This window comes from Rhineura floridana, chromosome 11 (genome assembly GCF_030035675.1).
Source record: "Rhineura floridana isolate rRhiFlo1 chromosome 11, rRhiFlo1.hap2, whole genome shotgun sequence".
Lineage (NCBI taxonomy): Eukaryota > Metazoa > Chordata > Lepidosauria > Squamata > Rhineuridae > Rhineura > Rhineura floridana.
In genome coordinates this window covers 27,002,125-27,023,049 of record NC_084490.1, presented here as the reverse complement: position 1 = coordinate 27,023,049, position 20,925 = coordinate 27,002,125, and the positions used below count along the sequence as shown (strand labels likewise).

Sequence of the window (20,925 nt, the reverse complement as noted above, 5' to 3'; positions counted from 1 at the left end):
TTTCATTCAGGATGTTTTGTGAAGATGACTATAATTTATAAATAAACACTACCACTCATTGGAATAAAAGGTCATCTTTAATATATATTACAGTAACATAAGAGAATCAAAGTATTCACAAAAATACAGAAGTGTGCCCTTAACTTTCAGCAGTACCAATTTAAATTTGACATCAAATGAAATTTGTCTCTGTTGTTAAATTAACTGAAGTTATATTTGCCTATATACCACTGAAAACAATTGGAGCGCATAGCACAAATCTTTGCTTGTGAAAGTGGTTGCTGTGAAAGCTTGTGGCCCAGAGCATTGACTCAAACAGTTATGCATGACTGGTGCATTTGATTGACTTGGCTGGTTCAGATGTTGTTCTGGGCTCTGTTCAGAAAGAGGTATTATTGCATGGAACATGGCTTATGCGGAAGTTTTGTGTCTTATTGCATGCATCCCATTTAGTCATGTGGGGCTGGTGAATTTGGGAGGTCTGGCTCTCTGGGAAGCTGCTGTTCCGGGCTGTTTTACATAAAAGCGTATTATAGCCCGGAACGGGTATTGGAACGTGGTTTTCGTGGAAGTTTTGTGTCTTATTGCATGCATCCCATGTAGCCATGTGGGACTGGTGAATTTCGGAGGTCTGGCTCGCTGGGAAGTCGCCGTTCCAGGCTGTTTCATTCTGTTCCGGAGGGCATTTTGGTTGTTAAAGGGTTAATAAAAATCCTATCGGAATGGTTTGTGTTCCTAAATGTTGTTCTCAAGTGTCTCTAACACATCCCAGTGTTTTTGGCATCAATTTCTTTTATAAAGTGCCCATTCCGGCCTGTTCTGTTCCGTTCCAGCTTTTACACCATCCCAAATGTTTGATGTGTGAAGAAGGAATGCCGGAGAATACTTTCTGATTTGACCTACCTAACAGCCATTTTTGAGTATTTAATATATTGAAAAAGAATTATACACAGGCTAGTGTAACAACATGATCTCAGACTCTGATGTACACCTGTTGATATTTGAATTCACCCTATACACATTGGGACCACTCCCTGTGATCGCCAACTCAGCCATAGCAATGTTCCCAATCCCTACCTGCTAGTGTTACCAGCTCTCCGGTTTTCCCCAGGAGAGTCCGGGCAAATCACCCTCACCTTTTCCCTGGATCTCCAGTTTTCTGCAGTGGTGATCAGCTGCATATGTGTGTTCTGGTCTTCCAGCCACATGCAGCAGAAAGCCAGTGCGGAGGGGCAGACCACTCCACAATTTTCCTATCTCTACGTTACGCCGGAGTGGTTCTTTGTGTTTTGACCATAGAGATGCCGATGGATAGAGCGATGCCACCCTTGACCATGAACAAATATCCTATAGGTTATTTATGAATGCCTTCTCTTCCCTCCCAGGGGCCTCTCTACGCCGTTTTTCAAAGGCTGATGGAGGCTGCACTTTGTTCCGGTCAAGGCTGGAAGCAGGCTGCTGGCGGGCATTGCCATGGAAACACGGCACTGTTTACCAGCGAGCGAGCGAGCCTGCTGGATGGAGCCTCTGCGAGGTGAGAGGGTGGGCAAGGACTCACTGTGGTGCTCCCCCATGAAGCCTGGCATGCCTGGCCAGATTCCCTCATCCCCTCAAGGGAATACCTGGGGGCTGGAGGGCCTGTGAAGAGCCCAGTAGTGTACTGGCAAATTCAGCCTAGTAGCGTACTGGCAAATTCACGATAGTCACAGCCATGTCCCCTCCCGTCCTTTTTTTAAGCATGAAAGGTGAGAGTGTTTTAGCCACTGAAAAGAGTCTCCTCAATGGCTGACACACCTCCTTTCACTCTGTTTAGTTCCAGTCACAGGAAAGGACATGGAAGCACGCTAGAGAATACTCTTCTCAGCAGCTAACACACCCCTTTCATGCTGATTGACCCATAGGACACTGGAGACAGGGACTCTGCTGAGACCCTGCTCCCAAAAAAGTAAAGGGTCTAAGATAGCACCCCTCACTCCGAGACTCTGAACAACTCTGCCTCTGCAGGAACCCCAGGAGGGGGTGGGAGAGCCCCTGCCCTACAGAATTCCCTGCTGGGCTTAGAGAGAGGTCTGTGTGTGAGAGATACATATTTTCTCCCATGCTGGCTGGGGCTGATGGGAGTTGTAGTGCAAAAGACTGAGGAGGGAACCAGGTTGGCGAAGGGTTATCTATCTATCTATCTATCTATCTATCTATCTATCTATCTATCTATCTATCTATCTATCTATCTATCTATCTATCTATCTATCTATCTATCTATCTATCTATCTATCTATCTATCTATCTATCTATCTATCTATCACACACAGAGAGAGATTTGAGCATCATGGGTGATACCCAGTATTAAGACTGTGTGAACACCATACATTCAAAGCTCCTCCACTCAAAGAATCCTGGGAACTGTAGATTGTTAAGGGTGCTGGGAACTGTAGCTCTGAGGGGTAAGCTGCTGTTCCCAGGATTCTTTTTTTTGGGGGGGGGAATGTGCTTTAAATGTATGATATGTACAGAGCTTAATCATACTCAGAGTTAGACCCATTCAAATCTATGGAGTTAAGTATATTAAGTTTCCTATTTGTCATTTTTTTTTTTAAAGTGGGATTTATATTTTTTTTGGAGGTTGTCGATTTTCATTTGTGATATTTTATTTCCTGATGTTTACAGGGATCTTTTGTTTAGCTTTTTGCTGTGTTTTTACGGTGTGAAATTTTCCTTTGTGTTTTTTTGTGTGCATAGTTGATTTTTATGTGCTGTGTTTGTTTTGATGCTAAAGAGGGCGCTCTGTTTAGTTGATTGTGTTGTACAGAATGTGGAAATTTTCTGGGTGTGTGCATTTTTTATTTAAGATGTTTTAACCTATGTTGTAAACTGTTTAGAAATTTGTTTAAATATAAGCAGTATATACATTGTCTAAATAAATAAATACATGTCTATTGATTTCAGTGGATCTGCTCTGAGTATGACTAACATCAGATATTGCTCTATATCATACATGTCAGATATATAGATATTTTTGTGTCAAGTGGTATTAAATGATAATAATACAAAATAAGTATGTGCTTGCACAGCATAACAACATATAAACATGTTATAATGTTTATGTATACAAATTGGTCATAGCTACGAAAGAGATGTAACCTGGTTGGACTTGGGCTGGAAGCGGGACTGAGGGTCAATTTTAAAAGAATGGCCTTCTGGTGACTGGGCTGGCCTGAGGGCACTTAAATCCTTCTTGCCAGAAGTGAGTTGGCTAGATTAAATGTTCCCTACCCAGGCTCCATCTTTGAGTTAAGATTTCTATCTTAATTTCCAATCAGAGAAATGTTTTTGTTTGAATGGTATGCTCTAAGCAACTGTGGTTGATGCTTAATGTATCATGCTTAATGGCATCACTAGGGCCCACCCCTGTGACATCACTAGGGCCCACCTCTGTGACATCGTTAGGGCCCACCCCAAAATCTCAGGTTTTGGGATGCTTCTGACCTGGCAACCCTACTACTTGCATATATTAGTTCATACATAAATGTACTTCAGACACTGAAACAAATGTGGGTAGATCAGTGATATAGTCTGTTGCAATGCTGCTCTTTCCTCTTATCTATGCCCATTCCCACAAATTAAAAGTCTACAATGGTTTAATGAGACTGTGTTTCAGAGCATGATTCAATATGTGTAAGAATCCTGGTAATGACTCATTTGGTTATTACAAAGCCCAGGTCCCACCCCCACCAGTGTAACACTTGGTCTTGCACCCATGTTTCACCACTGTTTCAGTCTTTTGAACATAAGAAGATATTATAAGGTCTCAAAAATATTTAGAGATTAGATAGAAACAACAAGTTGGCAACAAACTGGGGAGGAAATGGCAAAACATATTGCTTAAGAAACAATGGTATGATAAAGTAGTTTTTGATGGAAGACTTAATGGTCTTATGTACCCACTATATTATAAGGCATTGGATCATTTCTGCTTAGCCCCATGGAAACTGTGCTGTCATGGGGTCTCTATCTTGCCATTATTTAACATCTACATAAAGGTGTTGAGTGCAGGTATCAGATACTTTGGTGCTCAGTGACATCTATATGCTAATGATACTCAGATCTGCACCTCTGTTATACAGCCACGAGAGTGGCTGTATACTATAGTCAGTAGGGATTTTTCACGTTCTACCATGTTAAATGAAAATACCCCCCACACCCCTTTCTGGTGCTTTGTATAGTCCCAATTCAAAACAAAAACTTACAAGTCTTATAATGTTGGATTCAGAATCGCTTGCTCTACAACTCTGGAAGTTTTATTGGTGATACACAACCCCCCCCCCCAAGAATCCACAGGTTAAAGAGAAAAACAGGAGAGAGAAAAACTAGAAGCCGTTTAGACTTTTTTCTTGAGAAATTGTCATAATCTGTTGTCATTGATTACAACTCAGATATGACTGTAAGGTATCCCTAATCAAATCCCTGAGCTTGCCCCAAACACAGTACTTCATCTGTAGTAGGTTTAAATTAAAAAAACAGCATGGTTTATTTTTAATTAATTCATTAAAAATGCATTACTGTGGATGATAACGTACCGCATGCACGGTAGAAACAGTTCTTTGTTTCACTCTCCCTCCCCCTCTCCTTCCAGTTACTTGGAGGAAGCTGGGGAAGCCTGCTCTTGTGATTGGTAGGCGACATGTGACTCACACTGGCCTTCTGCTGAGCTTGCTCTTCCCTCATGCTCTGTATGAGGAAGCATGAGAGAGAGAGAGAAAATGGCTGATGGAGGGAGAAAGCAGCAGCAGAATGGAGGTGAGTGATGGTGATGTGTGTGTGTGTTCCCACCCCCACTGTCTCCCACTGCCTGCCTTCCCCACTTGCTCAATCAAGCTTGAGGGAAGGAAAGAGTCAAAAAATGGGGGGGGGAGCTTTGAAGGACTCTGCAATTTTTTAAAAGTCTACTCAGAAGTAAGTCCCATTGAGTGCAGTGGGGCTTACTCCCAGGTAAGTGGAGTGGTGCTTCTGTGTGCTAGCAGTGAGCTTGAAGGGAAGGAAGGCGGTAAAATGTCTACTCAGAAGTAAATCTCACTAGAATTTTAAGGATATTCCCACAATCTGCATATTTGAAAATATATATATAGAAAAGTCAAATAAAGAGATTAACTTAATTCTTTCATTTTTTTCCTCCTAATTATTTGCTCCTTGTTGTTCAGCTCAGGCCTCAACAAAATGATATAGCATTTAGGGGAAAAGATGCAACCCAGTAACCCAGCACTAGAAGCCAAGATGGAGAAGATCTCCACAGCCACCATGTATTTTCCTTTCGTGCTCAGGTAAGTTGGTACAAAGGACAACCAAACACTACAAAAAACCAACATGCTGAAAGTGATGAACTTGGCCTCATTGAAACTGTCAGGTAACTTCCTTGCGAGGAAAGCCACAATGAAGCTTATTATGGCCAGGGAACCCATATAGCCCAAGACACAATAGAACATAGAAGCTGAGCCCTCATTACATTTGAGTATGATTTCATCATTCATCGAGTGCATGTCCTTATCTGGGAATGGAGGGAAAGTACTTAACCAAAGAGCACAAATTCCAGCTTCAGTAAAGGAGCAGGAAAGAATAATAGAATTTGCCAATCTTTTCCCCACCCATATCCTCACACTGGATCCTGGTTTGGTTGCCATGAATGCCAGAACCACAGTGATGGTCTTTGCCACCAAAGAAGAAAGAGCCACAGAGAAGATGATGCCAAACACTGTTTGTTGGAGAAGACAGATCACCTCTCCAGGTTGTCCAATGAAGAGTAAAGAACAGAGGAAGCAAAGGAGGAGGGAGATGAGGAGGATGTAGGTGAGTGTCTGGTTGTTGGCTTTGACAATGGGAGTGTCGTTGTGCTTCATAAAAATTCCAAGTACTACAATTGTGATCAAGGACAGAGAAATTGCCAAGACAGTCAACATGATCCCTAAATTTTCTTTGTAAGAGAGGTAACTTACAACTCTGGCAATGCATTGACTTTTGCCCTTGTTGGGATACTCATCTTCTGGACAACTGACACAGGCATCCATATCTGAAAAAAGCGAGGATATATTTATGTATGTCTTATGTTGACCAACATCAGTCCAAAGCAGTCAGTGATAAAAATCATTAAGAGTGTTTCTTTTTATGTTGCACTTCTGAGACAAACTCAGTCTTTGACAAATGCCAGTGTATAGTGGTAGAATAGCAGAAACCTTTTTTTCATTTACAGGTAGGGCTCAAAACATTTGATAAAATATTCCAATAGATGTCTGGGCAAACCTCTGGACAACAGGTCACAGGTGCTCTTAAATTCAGGTATAACAGAAAACTGTTTTAGAGTTATGAGTAGATTGTACATTCTGCAAAATCCATAAAATTAATTTTTAAAATCTTACCTCATGCTGGAAATGCCAAAAAGAGAAAGGTGATTTCTTTCAGATGGGGTTGAAACGTAATTTTGCAGAAATAACATAAAATATTAATATTAATACCGGAAGAAAATAAGAGAACATTTGGACAGGTTCTTGGGATATAGAATTCCATTTCACAGTTATCTTTCTATTAGATTATTTGAAAGCTCACGTAAACCAAAAACACATAGAATTACTTTCTTAATTATTACCAGAATCCAGAAGTTTATATGTGGGGAAGTTAAGAATGGGTACCATCAATTAAAAGATACTACAATAAAATATGGAACTGTGCTTTAATGATTGAATTAACCTTAAATATCTGATTTAGAGGACAAAATAAAAAACAGTATATCTTCAGTCCAAAAACTGACTAATTTTATTGATTATAGTAGAAGATAAGGGTGGTTACCCAAAACATGCTATGATAAAAGGAAATCTATGTTACTTCGCCTTGCTTCTATTATACAGAGATATTTCAATTATGCAATGTTATATGTGCAATTTCAGTCTGAATAATTGTAAGACGTTTTTAGTTACAGTACATTTACTTTTTTCAAACTATGTACATTGCAATATGAATGTAGGAGAGAGAGAAAGAGAGTTTGTGGAATGAGCTGAGTTGGTGGACTACATGGCTAAATGTTTACCTGATTCAAACAATAGTAAAACAGAAAGAACAATCATCTAACTTATGTCATATCCTGTATGTCCAGTATCAGATATATCAAAAGAGAAAGACCATGAAAAACCAGGTGTTCAAATTAGAAATCAGAAAGAGGAAACCTAGCCCTAATCTATGCATGAACTGGCAAATCTGCTGGAAAGCACCTCATTTGTATGATTGGCTGAGACCCAAAAGATCTCCCTGGCAAGGGAGGCCCATTTTTCTCCCTCGCTCCCCAACATTTGGTCTATCAATCAGCTGATGTTTATGAAGCCTTAGTATTTTATTTGTTTGCTTATATTTTATTTATTTTAAAATATTTATTTTAATAAATAATTTTTAATCCAACCTTTCTTTCAGAGAGCTCAAAGTGGCACACAGTTTCCTGCATCTGATCCTCACAACACCTTCTGAGTTAGTTAGGCTGAAAGACTGTGATTAGTCTGATATGACCCAGTCCCTCTCTCTTTTAAAGTACTTTTTAAAGAGAAAAAAGAAAAGGCTGCTTGTTTCAAAAATTCCTTTTTGGATTATGAATTGTATTCTCCAAACAAATATAACAAAAAACTGTGTTATGGAAATCTTTGATATAGTAAATCAGCTATGTTATGGGAATTCCTTGGTATCTGTATACATTATGTCTCCTACCCTTCCGGCCAGACATAAATCCTTCTGGACACGGAGCACAATCATAGCAGCAAAATTTCTCTCCTTCCTTCTTTTTCCTGCTGGAGCCAGGATAGCAGTAGTCATTGCACACAGAGAGGGGCAGCACCTGTACAGAATCACATAAGAGCCATCAGCAATAAGTTATTATCCCACTTCAGTCATTCACCTCCATATGATTAGAAACATGTGGGGGAGAGTGTGTGTGAGGACAGACCAACTGGCTGTTACACATTTGTAACCTAGAGCCACCACTGTCCACCTTTAGGAGGCTGATTGTCTATAGCAGGAGTCTTTATGACATCTATCAGTCATGTGTATGATTTAAAATGCTGCAGGAGTAGCAGAGATACCAAAAAAAGCAAAACAGCAGGGATGGCTGTGAAATATCTGAGCAAATAAAGAATGAAGTGCTATAATCTCATTATGCTTTGAGTATCACTCTTCTTCAGGAAGAAAAACAATTATAGATGAAATGTAAAAAAAAAAAAAGATGATAAAGCCTATGTTTCTGGCAGCCTGTTCTGGAACCTGTATATATATGTGTGGGATTTTTTCTTAGGCCATTTTGTCCCCTTACGAATCTCATAGCAAAGACTCTACCTGAAAGGTTGACAATAGATATTATTGAGGACATTTATTTATTTATTATTTTATTTTATTTATACCCTGCCCTTCCTTCCAGCAGGAGCCCAGGGTGACAAACAGAAACACTAAAAACACTTTAAAACAAAATAAAAGACCTTAAAATACAAAACAATGTTAAAAACATTTAAAAAAACAAATTTTAAAAACATCTCTTTTTAACAAAAGGGTTAAAAACATATCAAAAGACATATTAAAAGCAATTCTAACAGACGCAGACTGGGATAGGTCTCAACTTAAAAGGCTTGTTGGAAGAGGAAAGTCTTCAAAAGGCGCCGAAAGCAGAGATGGCGCCTGCCTAATATTGAAGGGGAGGGAATTCCACAGGGTAGGTGCCACCACACTAAAGGTCCATTTCCTATATTGTACAGAAAGAACCTCCTGATAAGATAGTATCTGCATGAGGCCCTCACCTGCACAGAGCAGTGATCGACTGGGTATATAAGGGGTAAGATGGCCTTTCAGGTATCCTGGTCCCGAGCTGTATAGGGCATTGTACACCAAAACTAGAACCTTGAACTTGGCCTGGTAGCAAATGGGCAGCCAGTGGAGTTATTTCAGCAGTGGGGTGACATGTTGGCGATACCCTGCCCCAGTGACCAGTCTCACCATTTTGCATTAGCTGCAGCTTTTGGACCAACCTGAAGGGCAGCCCCACATACAGCACATTACAGTAATCCAGCCTAGAGGTTACCAGTGCGTCAACAACAGTGGTCAGGCTATCCTGGTCCAGAAACGGCCGCAGCTGTCTTATCAGCTGAAGCTGGTAAAAGGACGTCTTGGTGATAATTGCTGTTGGATCCCTTAAAACCAGCATTCCTCAACAGGAAGTATGTACAGGTTCTACTTGGTAAAAAGGATTCTTAGAAACTACCTACACATTTTATTATGACTTGAATGGTAATTTGCTTCATGTAACAATTAATTTGCATTCAATAGACAAAAGATCTCAGAAGCAGGAACGTCAATGTGTCCCAAAGTGAATTGAGCACCTCAGTAGAGATTTTGGGCATTGCAGAGATTTCAAGAGTGTGTCACCTCCTCAGGTTTTGGAATTGCATGTAGGGAGATTCCCTCTAGTAGTTGTGGCAAACAGTGTATTTATTATGCTAGAGATATGGTACTCTAGAGCCTGGTTCTATGCTCCCTTAGGTATAAAAGTAACTTCCTGTCAGGTGATATCACCTTTTTTATTGGTCAGTTCCAACTAGTTTCCTGCAGTTAATTTTCCTTCCAAAACATGCCTCAGTTTGTTTCAGCCATTGCCAAAGCTGGCAGCAGGCCTTGTAGCTCCCAGAGGACAACACTCCTTTTTTACCTCTCTCTTTCTCAGAAGGCAACTGTCTTAGATGCTGTCTCTCTGAAGCACTATCTTACTCAAAAGACTATTTCCCCATTGAACCTACTTTCTCAGCAATCCTACAGTCAACAATAAAATCTTCTGTCATTAAACTTCTCCACCATCATCACCATCTTCAGTTCACTAACCCCAGAAATTGTAAACTTTCTTGGAGATTCTGTACACTATTCATTTATTTGGTTTAATAAAATAGTTCCTGATTAAAGAGAGAGATTGCACTGACTGTCTGACAGAGTCTGTTTGAGAACCACATGCTCAGAACACAGAACAAGAAATGCTAAATTAAAACTGCTTAATGCTAAATAAAAATATATATGGAATATGCTGGTCTAAGCAGAGTATAGATGGAGAACTCTTCTGAGACATGAGTCTAGCTTCTAATTAAAGCGTTGTTTTATCAGGGCTCTCCAATCACAATGCTTTCTGAAATAGATACAGCAATAATGTATCACTTTATTCTTCGCTGTTTCTATGCTTTTTGCTTTTGATAGTTCTGGTACTGGTGCTTGCTTAGAGCATGTAGGACATTCAAGTCCTTCTGCTTCTGTGCCGCATGCCAATACATCTATGTATCTCAAATCAGCTTTGCACTTTGTTTATCTAGGTTTTTATGCCATCTTAACAGAATACAAGCTGAAGCTATTTTCCCTTTCCATTCATTACTCCCTAGCCTATGCACCCATCGTTCTGAAATATTGAAGAATGCTATCCTAGAGGCACCCCAACAATATATGCTGTATTTTCATAATAATATCTTGCTCACAAACTGAATTTTGCAGTCAGTAAACACTCGTAGATAATAATTGATGCTTTCTGTTTAACATATTGATAAAGCACTTATTTTATTGTGTGCTCCATATTGTTACATTTGCATTAAAACCACTTCTGCTGGGCTCCTACTGGGAGGAAGGGCGGGATATAAATCTAATAAATAAATAAAAGTACCCTTCACTTTCTAAAGTAGTGGACAAGATCCTTACTTTCTCCTCTGGCCCAGATGCTAATAAATCCCTCAGACAGCCTTTAAATCCTTAACCACAGTACTACAATCATCCCATCTCACCTACGTCTTCAAATCAGTGAATGGTTCACAAGTTTTTGCTATCTTGAACTGCATTGATTGCTTATTTAATTCTTTTCCATTGAAGTTTTGATATGTTTACATTGTCAGAATTTGTTGTTTATTTTAATGCTATTGTATTATTGTGAGCTGCTTTGATCTCAACATTGTTGTTGAAAAAGTGGCATAGTGTATTAAACCAATCAAAATCCTGCAACTTTGCTTCCTCATCCTAGGAGTTTATAGGCAGTCTCCATCTCCCTTGAAATTAGACATGTTTCTGCAATGTTTATGTGAACCACTTTGAGTACAGATGTATCTGTTAAAAATGTGATTCATAAACAAATTGACTATGACTATGACACTACTGTCTTAGATCCTCAATGTTTATGCTTTCTTTCCAATTAATTGATATCTTTTTGCAAGGCCATTCTTTGAGCTCCTTTAATTTTCCTCATAGTAGCCAATTCACTTCTGGCTACCCCCGAATCACCACTTTCATAGCATCCCATACAAATTTGGGAGCCACTTCCTTATAGCCATTGGTTTCAAAGTATTGTTGGGTGCCATATTTTAATTTGGACACTGAAAGCTGACAAAAAGCTGTAATTCTAGAATCTCCTCTGAGCCACCTGCCATCTTCCACTTCAGATACACCATTCCTGTGGCCACTGCAGTAACTCTGGCCTGGGTCAGATTGTGTAGGAGATGTCGCATACATTCCTTCAGATTCTCTGAGTCCTCTGGGATCATAGCAATCATGAGGTACCTGGCGTGGGTTCAGGATGAAATGGGCAGGATCATTTTCTCTTGTTTGTGTTCTTTTCCTTTTTTTGTAAACACGATTTTTTGTTGGACACAATTTAGGGTGTCTTCTAAATCTTCATCTATATCCTGCTGAATGTTAGAGACAGGATGTGGGCAGCCTCCTTCTGAGTAGTAACCAAATGAAGCATACCATCTCCTTCCACCAAGAGTCGGAAGAGGAACTCCCATCTGTATTTGATGTTGGTAGCTTGCAATTTCTCTGTTGCAGACCTCAACAGTTTACGCCTGCAAAGTGTTTCACCGCTTAGGTCTTGCTATATCATAACCAGGGTGCCGAAGTTCACATTTTGTAGACTCCTTGTTGCTTCATCACAGTGTCTTTTGTTTGGAATTGCTTGAATCCAGTAACTAGGTTTGCTTTCCGAGGGGGGTCTTGTTGTTACTGCCCTATGTGCTAATTCAGTGTCTCTGCTCTGGATGTTTACATCAGGAAAAAAAATCCTTCTGATATGTTACCAGGTAGGTAATCATATCATCCCATCAGAACCCTCAGCCCCCCCCTTCACCCAAATGTTCCCCCTCTGGTTGTGATCTTCCAGGTCAGCCATTTTAATTTGTAGCTCTCTGTGCATTATTTAGAGGGTCTGGACTTCCCCTCCTTTACACTTGTCTCAAAGGGTTCATTTGCTGTTTTCTCTACTGGTTATACCTTGATAGTTGTGGAGGCCATATGAGACTCTAGATGCTGAAGGGCATTCGTCTACTCCAAAGTGAGTTCTTTTTTCAGTAAGGCAAGCTGTCTAGCCATCTCTGTTGCTATTACACCTATAGCTCCCTCCATTTCCCTGTGATCCTCCCTGCTGGTACCAGTTGCCATATTGGAGGCTGTAGAAGAGGCCTTGGCCTCCTCTGTTTTAGCTTTAAAAAACTTTCAGCTTTAAAATAAGTCTGTTCTTGCCCCAGCCATGGGGCTCCTTGGCACATACCTGATTCAGTGCTTTTGTTTTAGGAACTTTTTTTTACCTCCTTTGAAGCTGTAGCTTGCTGTTGATTATCAGTCTGGCCTAGAGCACTCAAATCATGCTGCGTCCTCCACTGCATATAGCCATGCCCCCTTCTAGTTTATTTTAATTTTTCAGATAGATTCATAAGGTCAAAAATGTTCTGTATACACCCTCAGGATAGGGTAACAATGCATCTGATGCAGACAAGTTTGATCTCATCTTTTTGAAAAAAAAATAGGGAATGAAGTGGTTCTTTAAAAAATAAAAATAAAGTTATTTTTTCATAATTCATTCCCTGAAATATGACCTGGACAAAATGGAACTTTTTGCTTCTATATACTCAAGCATTTGCAGTTATTGCTCACCTGATTAAAGCTATGATGCCACACAATTTGTTCATCATTAATGGTTAACTCTTTGCCTGGCAGAGCCTGAGGTTCCAATCTTCCAACTTTCACCCTGACCATAGAGCCATTGGGGAAAATATTCCAGTTTGTAAGATCAAAACCTACAACTAATTCTCTATTTTCATCAAAGTACACAGTATCTCCTGCACTGTTGTTGAATACGATGCCCTTTAGAAAATGATGGACCTAGATTGAAATAAAGCATAAATAAATGGTCAACTTCACTGTGTTTCCAGACCTCTCCTGAAGTGCATATATGGTGACTCAATTTTTCCACTTGTCATTTATCTCCACTGGCTGCATGTGTGTGGCCAATTATGAATATCCCAATACCACTTATTTATTAAGACCATTTATTATAAAGTGACTATCAGTACTAGGGATGGGATCTCTTGGTCAGTGCCAGTTCGAAAATGCTCCATCACCCTAATAGGCTGGTATTGATTTGAATCCTTTCTTTATCTACTACCTAATGCTTTTATTGATCCATTCCCCCCCCCTTGAAAAATATTGGTACTAATATCAGTATTTTAAAGGAAATACTGATATTTTAAAGGAAATGTTGATAAACTGAATATTGATAAACTGAAGGAAATATCAATAAAATATTAATATCAGTATTTTAAGGTGGGTTTCTTTTGGGGGAAAATCTGTTTCTGAAAATAGCTGCAGAAAAAAATATCTAAGCAAAGTAATGGAAAATTTGGTTCCAAATCCAAATTGGGTGCAATTCTAGCACATCCCTAATCAGTACTTATCCAAACAAAAACCAAAGGCACACACAATTTGGTATTATGTAAAATTAGAGCTATTTTTACATCTGGAAAAAAAGTTAGTCTGCTTTTTCTTAAAAAAAAAGTCTTGAGTTGTAATTACCTGCCATGGTTCCACATTCTGAAAAGACAATCTCTCTCTTTCTCCCAGTCTTCTATGTTTGGAGCTGGATTTGTATATGGTATGCAAAGCATGTGCCACAGCATAAACAGCATTGTAGACATTGTAGCTGTGGCCACTCATGTGCATTTCAAATAAAATCCCGGGAAGGCTCTCCAGGTTCTCCTCCCCTGTGCAGGTTTTCTTCTGCTCCTTCTCCTCCCCTTTTGATATTTTTAATGAACACCCAAATGCCTGTTCCCAGAAGTCCTGCATAAAAACATTTCCTTTGGCCCAGGAAGGATTTAACATCTGAATGAATTTATGGAACCCTAATGGTTGATTTGAGTGAACTGCGAAGGATACAGAACCATGGAAGGTTTGTATATCCCAATTCTTCTGAATAGTCAGTGTTGCAAAATCCCAATGGGATGTAACAATCCACACTTTACCCAGAGATGGCCATCCCATTAATGGTGATACAAATAACAACATTCTTACAACCTGAAAGGATGGAGGTTCTCCATAAACTAAGTATACATTGGCTTTTCTCTCAACAATAACTGCATAGCTTTCCCAGTTTTCTAAAGCCAAGCGTATCATCTCATCTAGATAATTCCATTTTGCTAGTCTTAATATGAAGTCATAACAGATACCATTCTCAGAAAGTATTGGTAACATTGTCTCTAAAAATCTGTCACCTTTGTCATCATCCACAGCACCAAGCCCAATCCAAGTCCATCCAAAATGCTGAAGTAACTGTACAATTCCTATATGCTGTTTGGCTTCATTTGGGACCATTTGGTATAAAAATGGAAATAGCATTTTAGCACCCTGCACTGCCAAAAATGATCCATAAGTGAGCTGAAATAAATGCATATGTAATTTTCAGATGGATTATGTTACATTAGAGAATTTTAAGAACTTCAGAGGTACAGCTTTCCCAACAAACATTTGCCTAGCTTCTACTTGATAAAGACCTCCAGTAAAAGTGAACAATAAGGAAGAATACCTTCAGTAATTGATTCCACTGCTGATTATCTCTTACCATGAAGAAGTTTCTCTTAAAGTTTAACAAAAAACTAGTATTTCCCTCTGGAGTTGCAGAGAATGAGTCTTTCCTCCTTTCAATATACTGTAATTGCCACTGAGGTATTTGAAGAGTGCAATATGAATCCCCCTCTAGTTTTTTCTTCTTCTGGCTAAAGTTCCACAGTTCCTTCAACTTTGACCATTTTTGGTTCTCTGGATATTCAGGAAGCACTGATGGCTGGGCTTTTGGGGGATCCTTGTGTGGAGAATGTGGAAATTTTGTGCTGTTTTAGATTACTTTTGCATTGGGATGTGTCTGGATGTTGGAAATGATAAATAATAAATTACTTCATTTCCTTCCTCTGAACCTGTTCTGATATGTTCATACTTTTCTGAAGTGCAACACCAAGAAATGAACACAACAATCACTTGGAAGCATGCAAATAAAATCCAACTATTTATTTCTTAGATTTCTAACCAACTCTTTACCACAGGGTACCAGGGTGGGATACAACCATAAAATACAAAGTTATAAAAAAAATTGCAATTAAAGAAAGACAAGTGTAAAAACCATTAAAAACAGCTCCATATATAAAACTAGTTAAAACCAATTCCATACATAAAACAATTAAAATACTTCCAAACCTTTGGATAAAGATCTCCACTTAATGGACTTGTTGGAAGAAGAAAGTCTTCAGTAGGTGCCAAAAAGAAGTAGAGACGGTGTCTAATATTTAGTACGAGGGAATACAAATGGCAAGTGCTGCCATACTAAAGGTCTGATTTATATATTTGATGGAAATGACACTCTGATAAGATGTGCAGGAGGGGTGAGGCAATGTTTTATAGTGCCAGTGCTATGAACTTAGGTTGGTAGCTGATTGGCAGCCAGTGCTATTCTTTCAGCAATGGCATAAAATGAAGCTAATTGTCTGCAATTGCACCATCACATTTTGCATTAGCTGGAGCTTCTGGACCAGCTTCAAATGTAAATTTCACATTCTGTAACTTGAGAACAATGATTCTATTAATGTAGCTTGATATGGTGTTAGCCTTTCTGCGGTTGCATCCCACTTCTAACTCATGTTTAGGTACTACTACATGCACTACAGCCAAACATAAATCTATCCATTTCAGTTTCCCATTTTTCCAGTCCTAACTTCAGTTTGTATTTCCACATTAGTTTGTGAATTTTATACATTTAGTGCATTTTTCCCAATATACTTGCTGTGTTATGCAATTTTGCTTAATTTACACATTTTGCAACCAATTTCCCCTGTTATAATAAACATTTGAATGTCATTTTTCACTATGTACATTTTAAGTATACCATACCCTGATACATGCAATTTGTACACATTTTAGGATTAAGGAACTGCCTTGCATAATTAGGAAAAGTATGACTTTTGAAGTTGCATTTTAGTCGACACATTGTTTCAGGAAGTTCAAATTAGAAATGTTTGCATTAAAATGCAAGCCTATCTGAATTTCTGCCCCATCCCATATCCTTCATTATATCACTGTGCTCTGGGTGTTGAAGCTAAAATGCAATACTTTGTCTTAGTTAAATTTTTGTTCACTAGATCCCAATTTTCATTACATCGACATCATTTGCAATTCTATTTGTGTTTTCAGAAGTGTTAAGTATTGTTCCAAGCTTTCTGATATCTGCAAACCAGTAAGGATTCCCCCAGTCCTTGCATCTAAATAATTGACAAAAATATTAAATAGTCAAAAGGTTCTGTCTTGGATCAGGACAGAGCAGTTTAGCACCCCAGTCATTCAACTTAGATGAGAATTCATTGATGAATATCACCTGAGCACAAGTTTTCATTAAGCTGTGAATCCATCAGATCAGAGATTCATTTAGGCTGCTATTAATCCATCTGCTAAACAAAAGTATCACAGGAATCTTGTCAAACCACTGACAAAATGAATATGGTATGCCACAATTGTAAAATCTCCATACCAACATGCCTCCATCTTACCTGTGGAGTCTTATGGATTGCTGAAATGATGGCCATATTGGCAGATACTTCAGAGATGCATCCTCCAATGAGAGCTATGAGGTTATTATTTTTGTGACACTTGAAGTTGGGCACAAACCTGTGTTGTGATGAAAGCAGGCTCAGGGTGGCCTTATAGGTCATTCTTGCAGTGTAGTAGCTATTGAGGATGCGGAACCCCAGAGAGATATTTGGTAAGATGTTGGGATTCTCATTTATCTCTTTCACAGCAAATGCTAAGGCCAGGATGTGCTGGTAGTTCTTTGGCACTGAACTGGAATAATATTTACAACTATTTAATAAAACAACAGCAACAATAAAACATAATTTACACACTTAATCACCTGTAAGTTTCCAAGACTGTGGTGTAGCTTAAGACAATTGACTGAAGTATTTTAAAAGAGACATCTGATATAAGTATTCCTCCCATGAACTGAAGAGCTTTTTAAGATCACTCTGGTCCTTCAGAAACTGTTCCCTGCATTTAAAGGAGGCATTCTCTGTGCCTATACACAACAAGCAGCTAAAAGTAAATAGGCATTAACTTGCCCACATGTTGGCCATGAGTCTAATGGTGCCATTTAGGGGTTTGCCTGGTGTCTGCAGAGCCTCTGAGCAATTCCCTTGCTTATTGCCCTCCCAAATGTACATAAAACTGAAGAACAAATATGGAAGAGCAACACTGTTTCCCACTTCCTTTTTTCATCTCTACATACTGCTGTGGGATTGAGGGATGAGACAGATTTGTGTGTGTATGTGTCCCCTTCAGGCCGGTAATCTTGTATCTGAAGTTGGGATATGCAAACAAGAAACCTGCTCTACTGGTCAGGCTAGTTTCCTTTGTTGAGATAACCTGAGAGTTAATGGACTTATTGAATGGTCAGTCTGAATATCCAAAGAGAGCTGTCAGAATTATTTCAGGTGAGGGCCCCTCCTCCACCCATCCTGGATCCAAGGAAAGGCTTGTGACTTTTAGTCTAGTCTGGAGAAGCTGGGAACTAGGGTAACAAACAGAGAGGCTTATTTGCTTTCTGGACCCCCAAAGCTATTGGCAATGGGGAGCAAGATCTGATGCATTGTTAATGCTGTTGACCCCTCCATCTTATGCTCAAGCTGTGAATGTTTGTAAATAAACCACGTCATAAAGACACCATAGTCTCTGCTGATCTTCTTTCCTAGGAAACCAAACCCTGGGTAAGTGGAGAAACCCCTGGAAGTCTTGCACTGCTCGGAGACTGGGATGGCGTGCAACAATACTTTTCACGGTTCAGATCAGCAGCTGAACAAAAAGTGGAGCAACAAGGAGGGCAGAATTAAAAGGCAAGCAATCTGGGAGAATAGCCGGAGGAAATGGACCAACTAAGGAGATATCAGGGGGGAAGTGGGGTGTTTTAGAAGTCAGGAGAGAAACAGACAGAGAGACAGACAGGCAGAGATGAGGGGGAGAGATAAAGAATGGTATTGCAGAGAGAATGAGTGCGAAGGTACAAACACACTTTTATCAACAGCACATTTTCCCTCATGGTATCATCATTGACTGAGTAATAACATTCAGCACTCCCATGGTGAAAAAACATGGATCTGAGGCATCTTCTTAATTTTCATAAGGAATCCCATCAACACCACAAATCATAGGTCACCTCTCTGTCCACCTATGTGGTATGTGATTGTTGGTGATATTGTTGTCATCCTATGTAAAAATGAAGAACTGTAAAGATCCATGTCTGATGAATATTTTGGTGGTGTTGACAAATTCTGTGGTGCTTTGGCTTTTTAATTTTTTTACTTTACAGTTTACCAATATAAACTTTATTTGTGCAGTGTAGTTTTGGCGACCCTGTGTAAAATATGAAAATTCAAGAGGATCCATTTTAATTTTACTTAATCCAACTTTTACCCAGACCCCATGGAAAACAAAGTGTGTGTTCACTAGTTAATATTAATGGGCTGTTTTGAAAATAAAATCATTTTTTCAACATATTGAAATATTTGTTTTTAGGAACACCTCAGATAGGTAATAGATATTATGTGCTTCCTACTTTTTTTAAGTGCACACTAAGAGAAAATGTAGCATGTGAGTCTTGGTTATCTCTCTCCAGTGACATTGTTGTTATTTCACTCAATATATTCATTACTGAGAATTTCTGTACTAACAGCTTCTACAATAACATGGCCAGTGCAAGCGATTATTTACATTATCTGAAGTCAGTGATACATTCATTCAATTGAAGAGAATCTTCCATTAGATAAGGAAATAAGAGAAGACATTGAAAGTAGAAAGGTGGAAAAGGGATCCTTGCAAGTTTTACATTTGAATACAATTCAAATACAATATGTCAGACCAGTGCATAATGCCTGAAAGCCTATTCATAAATTCTCCTTTAAAAAACTCCATATAACTCAAATATTTTACTTGTGCACTTTTAAATGTAAATTATGAACCAAAAGTGTGGACATGATTCTCTTTGCAAATGCACAAGTTGTACACATACACTGTACTCTCAGTTTGAATGTGGGTCTTCCTCACGTTTTCTTCAAGCAGCAGAAATAAACCAGAGGTTATCTCTGTGTAAGATTGGAATAGGCTGGACAAATTGCCATGGTGGAGACATTAGAGACAATCCAACATAGTGGTATCTCTAAAATATAGGAATAGGAAAAGAAGCATTTTTAAAAAGCAGAAGTTTGGAAGAAGGGGGAACAGAGATGGAGGCCAAGGATGAGAAGGAACAAAGTATGGAGAGAACAGAAATAGTGGGAAAAAACCTAAATGACTGCATGATCCACCATGTGGTTATACTGTAGAAGTCCTATAAGACTACAGAAGATCCTTGATTTCAAAGGGGCTTGCAGAGGAAAAATTAGTACCAGTGCTAAATATTATAATATAGAAATAAATAACTATCTGTCTACACAAACACACACACACAATAAGTTATTGAGGCTGCTTAAGTATCCCCCTGAAAAGTACATAAAACTGAAGGATGAAGTTGAAAGCACAACTAATGTTGTTGTAGTTGTCGTCTACTTCTATCCACCACATCCAGTGTTTCTGCCACTTCCCTTAATGATGCTTTTGCAGTAATTTTGCTCTGAGCATAATACACACACAGAGAGAATAAAAATGCCTTACATAGGTTCATCAATCAGTATCTGTGAAGGCTGTTCTGTGAAAAAGAGGATATTATAGAGGTATAGGACTTGAGAAACCATCTCACCGATGACAAGGTCCCCTGGCTGGTAAAATTCATGAGGAATAGGAAGAGGATCATTGTATATGCTGCAATTAATATAATGTGGCCTGTATGCAGTATTACACAGCAATAAAAGCAGCACCAACACCACTAGGACGGTCCTGTTGAAAAAACTTCCTCTCCCAACATCGATTCCCATGTTTCCCTCAACAGCATTACATGTGGTGTTTATCAGTGTTGTGACAGCCTCACTTGAATTGTTGATGATACTATGGCTACAGTGATTTACAGCTTTGCCTGTTAAGGAATCTATGCACCAATGCACATCTTCTGGTTAATAATGACTCTTCATTTATCAGTATCTCCAGCAAGCATGCCTTTTTTTCTCCCCATATTATCCTCTGGGAATGACTGAGGGACTTTCCCCCCTTAATCCTCATATACTGTATAGCTTCAATATATTCAGTTGCAGGCACCCACTTTGCCTTGGTATGCAAAGAAAACAACTGTGACCTAGATAAATCTCAATCCATTTATCCAAAGAACGTAGGATATGTTAGGTGAAGCAGCATTACTGTTATACAACATGCACAGCTCTCTCTGTTAAACCATGGCTAATCAATGAATTTCAATATTTTCAGTAAGAATCTGGAAAGTGGATGATGAACTTGCTAAGGAGAAAGGATGAGGAAAGACATTATGTGTTAAAAATCATAACTGAGTGGAAGTATATCTCAAGAGTAATGATCCTACAAAAGAATTACGGAGCCCTGCTTATGCCTGGATCTAGTTCTGAACAATAGGATGGTTTTACGTCTTTTTAT

At 39.0% G+C, this 20,925-nt stretch overlaps 1 protein-coding gene across 1 annotated transcript; it reads right to left on the bottom strand.

The window, feature by feature from the left end:
• Positions 1–5,141: 5,141 nt before the first annotated feature.
• Positions 5,142–20,120, bottom strand: LOC133367634 (vomeronasal type-2 receptor 26-like). The gene is made up of 6 exons (XM_061591729.1): positions 20,041–20,120; positions 16,890–17,199; positions 14,371–14,733; positions 12,955–13,182; positions 7,735–7,861; positions 5,142–6,058 (listed from the first exon to the last, which is right to left on the bottom strand). The coding sequence occupies exons 1-6, from the start codon at positions 20,118–20,120 to the stop codon at positions 5,142–5,144; spliced, it is 2,025 nt and encodes a 674-aa protein (XP_061447713.1).
• Positions 20,121–20,925: the final 805 nt, after the last annotated feature.